Source organism: Geotrypetes seraphini, chromosome 5 (genome assembly GCF_902459505.1).
Source record: "Geotrypetes seraphini chromosome 5, aGeoSer1.1, whole genome shotgun sequence".
NCBI classification, from domain to species: Eukaryota; Metazoa; Chordata; class Amphibia; order Gymnophiona; family Dermophiidae; genus Geotrypetes; species Geotrypetes seraphini.
The window spans coordinates 69676139-69685365 of NC_047088.1; the positions used below are offsets into that span (position 1 = coordinate 69676139).

Sequence of the window (9227 nt, forward strand, 5' to 3'; positions counted from 1 at the left end):
GGTAATTGTAACAACGGTGAAACTAGAGTTTATACAATAGAATTGCTATTCAATGGTCTCATTTTACAAAGGTGTGCTAGCGTTTTTAGCGCACGCACTGGATTAGCATGCGCTACCTGAAAAACTACCACCTGCTAAAGAGGAGGCGGTAGTGGCTAGCACGCGCAACATTTTAGCGCATGCTATTCTGCACATTAAGGCCCTAACGCACCTTTGTAAAAGGAGCCCAATGTGATGGATGGGCTTGTTTATGAGTGCAAATTAACTCAAAATATTGCTCGATAGTCGACAAACAAATACTCATTTCATCATCCACCATCTGCAGTCGTTCTCTTTTTTTTAATTTAATTTCTGTCAGAGCTGAAAATCCAAGTTTGCAAAGATAAGAAGATCTAAACAGTAACAAAGCCTTGATTGCTTTGTTGCTCAAGTTAGAATCGCTACTGCATACAAAATAAAAATAAAATTACTTGTCGTTAGTTTTCAAGGACCAATCACATCAAAGAATGATGCCTGTCTGGGTGGTTGTATCCTTACGCTCATAACATTGACAGACTCTTGTGTTCGCAATGTACATGTCATCTATCGTAATGCATACCTATGATGGGAATTTTTTTAAATAAAGTAAAATTCTGGAATCTCTTATGGCACACCCAGAATGTCTTCAGTGTACACAGTTTGAGAGACACTGCTCTAGAGATAGGAAGCTTTTCCAGAGTTCTGCAGAGCTTGCCAGTCTCTCGCTATAGAAAATGTGATAGTGAAACAGCACCACCCACTGGCAGGACTGAGGGTGGATGACTCTCACTCAGTTTAGAAGAGGGAACAGTGAACCTGCTTTTAAAATCTCCAGCTCTGGCCCTTCGTGAAAACTCTTGCTCAAGTTTTACAAGGTGAGGGAAAAGATTGGAGGGAAACACATAACTTGGAAAACTAGAGCTTCCCAAGCCCCCATACAAAAAGTATCTAATACTGACATGTGTAAATAACAAGTAAGCAGATGGGTGTCTGTTCATTCTCCACTGCTTAGTGAACACTACCTCCTTTCTGCTTGTAGCAAAGAAGCAAGGTGGATGAAACATTAAAATTCCTTTGCATTTGTCTAAATTTACTCTAGGCAGCAATCTTTCTTCTTTACCTGTCTCCTCCTCCCCCATAAACAGAAAATAGCCAATATTCCTTTTAAATCATTACTTTGGTGAAAACATCTCAGACTGATCACTGATTTCAAGAAAATGTTGCTTCAGCTCATCACATGTATTCATTGCAAGAACTTGCTCAATAATGGAGTTTTTCTTAGTATGTTTGCTGCTCGTATGGGCCAGGTCTATCCTATCTAATAATGGAGTTCCTTTATTCTTTTCTTTTTAATGTATTTATTTTAGTTTACTTTTATTGTATTCTGTAAACCGCTTGGACCAGTAAAATGAATGAGCGGTATAACAAGATTAATAAACCATAAACCTTGTGTACAGTGGGTATAGGGCAGTTACACCTCTCTCCTGACCAGTCCAGAGCAGCCAGTAAATTGCCAGAAGAGAAGGTTAGGATTATTTCCATTCCAAATCCTTTTTTTTGGGGGGGGGGGGGGGAGGGGGGACTCAACAGCATTCAGCTATCTTGTCTGCATTACTCGGTAATGATGTTAGGGCTTTAAAGATTTGGAGTTGCACAAGGTATGTCTGATGCATCCCCAAACCTCCAAATACAAAGAACAACAACAAAAAAAAAACTGGACATTTTGGAGACAGCTGCCTAGAATATCATCTATTCTTGAATGTGAAGAGCTAAGAAACTTTCATCTTGTTCTTCTCAGAGGCACTGTTCCGATGAGACTGACGGTCTCCATCAGACGAGAGTGCTCGCTTTTCAAACTGCTCTTCAGGCTGGCGAGCAATCAGTAGCCGACAGGTGAGTAGGATCCCAAAAACCAGGGCATGAGCATAGCGTTTGAGAGGGTCCCCCACCAACTGATGGAAGAACAGAACCACTAGTACAATCAGGAGGAGGATGAAATTAGCAACATCCTTGGGACGACCAGGTACTAGAGTCATGACAATGCCGCATGCCAACTCCAGAGAGCCAATGATCTTCCGGAGAAGAATGGAGCTGATTCCCATCTTCTTTAGCATTGGAAGGGCCTTGATGTAGCTTTTATAGGCTCGTTTCTGAAATCAAACAGCAATAGAGAAAGCAATCTGTTAATAAAGGCAGTAAGAGGAAAGGGTTTACTCTTGAACCTAACCAGGAAGAGATTCTAGAAAGTGGATTAGAGAGAGAGAAAGGTGAAAAAGGACCAGGTTTTAAGAAAGGTTTGGATAAATTCCCGGAGGAAAAGTCCATAGTCAGTTATTAATGTAATGTAATGTAATGTAATTTATTTCTTATATACCGCTACATCCTTTGGGTTTTGGCCAGGTACTAGTAACCTGGATTGGCCACCGTGAGAACGGGCTACTGGGCTTGATGGGCCATTGGTCTGACCCAGTAAGACTATTCTTATGTTCTAGGATGTGCAGAACTTCATGTGAAAAAGTTGCTAGTATCTTTTAGATTTCCTGGGATTGCTACTGTATCCTGAGTAAAATTAATTGTTATTTAACTTTTATTCTGCTCTGGTGACGGCTCTGTTGGCATAAGATCTTTAAAATAAAATTTTTACCTGTCGGTCACTTTCATTTATTTATTCATTTACTTCATATTTAGCTCACACTGTTCCAGCAGTAACTCCAGGTGAGTTACATTGAAGTATACTAGATATTTAAAATTATAAACTAGGTATATAAAATATTCCTGAAATCCACTCAATCTCTCAAGAAATAGGAAACACTACCTTCACAACCGTGAAAGCAGAGAACAAACAACAAAGGTGACTAGTCGGTGTTCAATTTCCTTTATTGTTAAATATGACTCGGCAGGATCGTGTTTCGGCCTAGGAGGGTCTGCCTCAGGAGTCTGACTAGTGTTTATGAATCATAAAACTTCAGAATCTTCTCCGTAAAATCTTTATGGGGAAGATTCTGAAGCCATATGTTTTATGATTCATCAACACTAGTCAGACTCCTGAGGCAGGCCCTCCTAGGCCGAAACACAATTGTGTCAAGTCATATTTAACAATAAAGGAAATTGAACACTGACTAGTCACTTTCATTGTTTGTTCTCTGAAATCCACTCAAAACAGATCTGACTTTTTAAGACAATGCCCATTCTGCTTACAATGTTTATGATAGTGTGGCACCTGGATCTGTGGGGCAAATACAAAAGAACCAATTTCCATTTCTTGGACATAAGAAAGAATTCCTTTGCCATGTTCCTTTTTTGGTATTGTTCAGTACCCACCTAATTTACCACCACCCTCCCAGTTGTTGCCCCTACATAATTCTTTCAAAGTCTGTAGCTTTTTCTGAACTTATGGAAACAAAGATACAGTATAGCAAACTTCAATAAGTGGCTCAATGCCTAAAGTAATCAGGAAGGTTTTAGATATGAGGATCAGGCAATATATGGAACAACAAAAATCTATACTGTAAAGATAAGCCACATTTTTCTATGGCAGGAAAAAGGATCCTTGGGAGAAATTCAGACAGTATGGATCATAACAGCCTCAACTTAGGCCCAGGTAGGTACCCTACCAGCGCCTAAGTGCAAAACGCATTTAAAATAAATTTCAAAGCGCGTAAAAAAAAATGGCACCAGAATCGCGTCTGCAGAAGTGCTTTATGGTGCCTATCGCCACTGTAGGTGTGGCTAACACCAGAAGTGGCATTGGGTGCTGTAAAGTGCCTCCATAGGCACGATTCAATCAAAGGTAGGGGCTGGAAATGTCCTCCCCCCCCCCTACACACACACCTGCTGCATCTGTTGCTATGTTTGTTTTGTTTTATCCTGAAGATTGAGGTGAGAGTTTTGTTTTAAGTTTGCTTGCATTTGTTACAAATCAATTTTTGGTTTGTCACCTGGATACCTTGTCTCTTTGAACCACCCAAATAAGGTCACACACAGAGTTTGTCTGTCTGCATTTCCTTCCACTAAATTATGTTGTTACAGAAGATTTCTGGAGAGAACTCTCTCTTTTCAAGCTGCCAAATTGAATGATTGGTTTGGTAAAATTATGCTAGGATCCTTTTATCTTGATTTTAGAAAACTATTGAAGACCCAACTGTTTGAAAAATTTGTATCCTAATTGGTTGTTTCCTTTAATAATTCCATGCTTCCGTCATGCAATGTATCTTCTTTTAAATTGTATTGCCATTCAGCAAATTACATATAATTGGAAGGATTGGAAGAGACTAAATTACAGTTTTTGGTGGAACTCTTTGTGCCATATTTATAAAATGGAAAGATTTATTGCAGTACAAAGAGGGTATTTCAAGAAATTTCAGGATGTGTGGAAACCATTAGCAGAATTTTGTAAGGATTAGTTGAAAATGTTTCCCTTTAATGTATCAATTCATTTGGGTAGGGTGAGGGATATTTTATTAATATGTTTTTTATATGATTATGGAATATATGGTAGGGAGGGGTGGGAAGGGGGAGGGATAAAAATTTATGTACTGTACAAATGATAGAATGTAAAATGATATATTTATTGTTAATGTGATTGAATATATATATATATACATTTAATGTAATTTTGAAAATGAATAAAGAATTTATTTAAAAAAAAAAAATTCCATGCTTCCGTCATGCAATGTATCTTCTTTTAAATTGTATTTTTCTTTTAAATCATATTTTCTACTGTAGGACCAATTCTTATTTATTGCATTTTGTTTTGAATTGTTTTTTCCTTTTAAATTGTACTCTCCACTTGACTTGAGCTTTTTGTTGTAAACCGCCTAGTACCATTTTTGGTTAAACTAAAACTAAACTAAACCTTAGGTTTGTATACCGCGCCATCTCCACAAGCGTAGAGCTCGGCACGGTTTACAGGGTTAGGTTGAAATGGAGCTACAATGAAGGGTTATAGGAAAGGAGCTAGGAAGATAAAGAGGGACAGGGAACCAAAGAGCGGGAGGTGTTAGATTTTTGAAAAGAGCCAAGTTTTCAGGTTAGGTTAAGTTACGGGGTATATAAAAATAAAATTATTATTATTATTTTTCTATTACTATTAATTATTTCAAGAGTGCTACCAGATGTACACAGCACTGTACAGGGTCATGAAGGAGACATTCCCTGCTCGAACAAGCTCACAATCTAATCATTCAAGGCAGGCAAACAAGTTGCCAAGGTTGGGGATAGTTAGCATGGGATGGTTAAACTGCTGAGCAGAGGGGAGAGGATTATGAGTTGAAGGAAAACGGCTTCATCATTTCCTAAGGATTGCATTTCTTGACTACTGTATACTGCTTACCATCCAGACTTTTTTTTTTTTTTTTTTTGGGGTGAGGGACCAGTAATTAAATGCATAAAATGGGATCACCTATGTTGGTTCCTAATCTTTTGGCACAAGTACATTTTAATATGTGTTTTTAGGTATCAGGAAAGTTGCAGATTTTGAAAATGAATCACAGATTTTAGAGAGAGTCAGAGAAGATAACAGCACATCAGCACAGACTGTCTAGTTTGCCCGTTTCTGCTGGAATAGCGCCAATACCTGCACAATGCCAGGCATGACGGGGCTCATTTTCAAAACAGAAAGACAATGTAAGACATCCTGCTAGGCTTTTTGTCTGCAGTGCATCCAAAGTTCAAGGGGGCATGTTGGAGGCAGGTTATGGATGGAATTTGGGCAAGCTTAGGCTTGGATATCTTGCAGTGATAATTATATTTCCTAAGATGTCCAGAACACCATTTAGATATCTCGAACCAGACCTGTTTTATGAGGGGCCGCTGAAAAGTTGGGGCAGTGTCCATCAAGGACCATACTTTTAGTCCAGTGATTTTCCACTTTTTTCATTCCATCGGCAAACTACGGAATGAAAAAAAGTGGAAAATTGCTGGACTAAGTGTATAGCCCTCAAAGGAGACTGCCCCAACTTTGCTGGTTGGGCTGAGACCTTTTCAGCGTTCCTTTGTAAAAGCATCTAAGTGCCACAAAAGTGCCCGAACTGACCAGATGATAACAGGAGGGATTAGGTCATACCCCTACATACACACACACTCCCCAGTGATCGATGACTCCCTCCCACCCCCCAAAGATGTGAAAGAAACAGTACATACCTGTCTCTATAACAGCAGCACCTGGTATAGGAAATCCTAGTACAGCAGCAAGCAGGTGTCTGGAGTAACCTGGTGGGCAGTGTAATGAACCATAGCGAGAAGGAACCAGGCCCATATCCCACCCTACCTACTACATTTATGGTGGAAAGTGTGAGCCCACCAAAACCTACTATACTGACATATGACACCTGAAGCAATAAGGGCTATTAAGGTGGTAGACAGGTGGGCATAGTATAATAATAATAACTTTATTCTTCTATACCGCCATAATTGTGAGACTTCTAGGCGGTTTACATTGAAGAGAGCTGGACAGTCAGCGAGTTACAATATGCACCAAGGGCCAAATTCTATTTAGGTCACCTAATAAAATTGGTGCGGACTAGTGTGGCAATAGGCACAATTCTAGAAAAGTTAGGCCCACAGTGTAGAATCATGCGTAGCGCTGCCTAAGCGGCATTAGGCATCACTAAGTATCCTAACTTTTAGGCACACTGTATTTATGGGTGATGGGACAGGTTTTGGGGGGAGTTCTGGAGAGCTCACCAAACACTATAAGGGGTTACTGTGAGATGAACATCTGTCATTCTTTATGTGAAGTTCACAGCAATGTCCTCAATGGTGCCTTACTGCTCACTAATCCCCTCTCAACCCCACAAAAATCTGAATGAAAGAGAACATACCTGTCTCTAGAACAGCCAGCACTTGGTATGGGAAATATATACCACCACACAAGTGTCTTAAGTAACCTGGTGGATGGGCTAGTGAACCACAGAGAGGAGGACCCAGGCCAATAAGCCTCTCTAACCATTACATTTATGGTGGAAAGTGTGAGCCCACTACAACCCACCAAAATCCTACGCTACTTCCATATAGGTGTCACATGTAGCCATGAGACAGATGGGTATAGAGGGTTTTGTGGGAGTATTGGAGAGATCACAATGCACTATAAGGGGGTTCTGGTGAGATGTACCCTGGCACCCCCTAAGGTGCCCCACTGCTCTGCTGGAATGTGTGTGGCTAGTGTAGTATAAATGGTAGCCTCACCTATGTCCAAATGGCTTTGTTTTGGATGTTTTAAATTTGGACATTTTTCTTTACAAAAAATAGCTGAAAAAGTTGTACATCCTAAGGGCCACAATGTCTAGATAGGCGATGGCGATTAAAAAAAAAACAACAAAAACATCTACGGGTTTTGAAAATGGACTTTTTTCCCTCCCGATTTTTGGGCGCATCGGATAGATTCACTATCAAAAATAGCCCTCCGTGCTCATAGCCCCACTACGGATCCTCTTGCCTTATCCCATGGTTTCTTGCATTCTTGCAACTGTTTTGGCTCCCACCACTACAACAGCATCATGAAAGAGAAGGTGGAATGGTAAAAATTTGTTTGCAGGAGAACCCCCACCCCCCTCAGATCCTCTACAGTGTTCATTGTCATTGATAGCTTCACGTTTAGTATTCTATGATCTCGGTGAAATCGAACTGTAGTGATAGTTATCACTGTGATTATATCTGCAAAACAAATACCCTACTCCATTATACCACTGCAAGTCTGTCTAGGAGGTGGAAAGAAATAACAAGACTAACTTCCTCAAGATCTAGAATTTTAATTCTGGCCACTGGGATCTTGTTCAAGAATGCCGCTGTCCCCATTCTGAGCCTAAGGAGAAACAATCTTTAATGAGGAAAAAAATAACTCTAAAATCTTTTGCATTTTTGCTTTCAACCCTACGCCCCCTCCATATACTGATAAGCATGGCGTTTATATTCAGATTTATCTCCTGAGGATAGATGGTGCAGGAGACTAAATGGGACTGTAGGAAAAGGATGCAGAGAAAATGCTAGAAAGTAGCGCCATTGTCTGCCTTCAGTCTGTGCCCAGTAATCTCTGCAAACATTTCTTTTTAGTGTGCCTATTTTGCTTCCTTTCAGCATCTAATATGTAGTTACTCCCTTCTGGGAAAGTCCTACCGGTCATCGGTCAAATATAGAAGCCATGAGCCAAAGAGGCGTTTTCCTTCATTCATTGTATACTATCATCAGCACCAGGCTACAGAAGAAAAAACAAAAAAAAAAAAAAAAACGCACCAGCAGGAAACATCCTGCTCCACTTCACATCCCTCACTACTAAAATGCAGCATCTGATTTTGTTCACCCCCTCCTCCTGAACTCTGCTGGCATACTTCGTGTCTGAAAATGATTAACTCACCAGAAGAACTCCCTCCGATTCCCTTCCTTTAATTTAAACGTAACTCCCCCCCCCCCCCAGCAAATTCAGTCACATTCATTAACAACAGATATCAGCTTTCCCAGTCTATCTGCTGCACTTACCATCTCGTTGAAAGCGTCCCGGCTGAGCCTGGGGGTCAGTTTAATGGTGCCCATGAACACAAAGAACAGCCCGAGGGCCACTGAAAGAGCCACAATTGTTACAGTCCTAGGAGAGGCCATTGGGGAGCGTGAGGGCAACTCGGTGCAGGTGTTTGTTAGGACAGGGTCTCCTGTTCCCTTTCTTTATCCAGACAGAATGCAGTCAGCCTCACCATTGAAGAGCAGAGACAGCCTTCAAGCTACAACAGACTGCTTGTAATCCTCTGCTTGATTATGTCATCTAATCTCTGGGTCCTAGCGCCCTATCCACAACGGTAGATGATTCTGTCCTTTTATTGTAAAACAGCTAAATAAATAAAAAAAAGGGGGGGGGAATGTTTGCAACTACATCTTTTAGCTGGCATTCACATCTTTAAATTTAATACCTGCCACATATACAAAGAATGTACTTGAAGGAACACACTGCCTCAGCAAAGGACCTTTCTAACAATCATCATTGATTTTAATTTTGACAGCATAGCACAGTATTCCTTCTCTTCAAGTATTTGACAGATAGTAAGTTGGTCACAACTGGAATCTTCCTTGTATTTTGATTACCACATTGCCTCCTGAATTTCTATTAAAGGTTACATCTACCAAGTGCTTGCACCATTTAAGATAGAGCCCGAGAACTTGTGGCTGTAACAATGAGCTGGAAGGCCTGAGTTGGTTACCCATCGAGACCTTCTAAAAAGGTT

At 40.4% G+C, this 9227-nt stretch overlaps 1 protein-coding gene across 1 annotated transcript; it reads right to left on the reverse strand.

The window, feature by feature from the left end:
- Nucleotides 1-481: 481 nt before the first annotated feature.
- Nucleotides 482-8720, reverse strand: TMEM35A (transmembrane protein 35A). The gene is made up of 2 exons (XM_033946599.1): nt 8491-8720; nt 482-2168 (listed from the first exon to the last, which is right to left on the reverse strand). Exons 1-2 carry the CDS (start codon nt 8608-8610, stop codon nt 1788-1790), a joined length of 501 nt encoding a protein of 166 aa, XP_033802490.1. The 5' UTR covers nt 8611-8720; the 3' UTR covers nt 482-1787.
- Nucleotides 8721-9227: the final 507 nt, after the last annotated feature.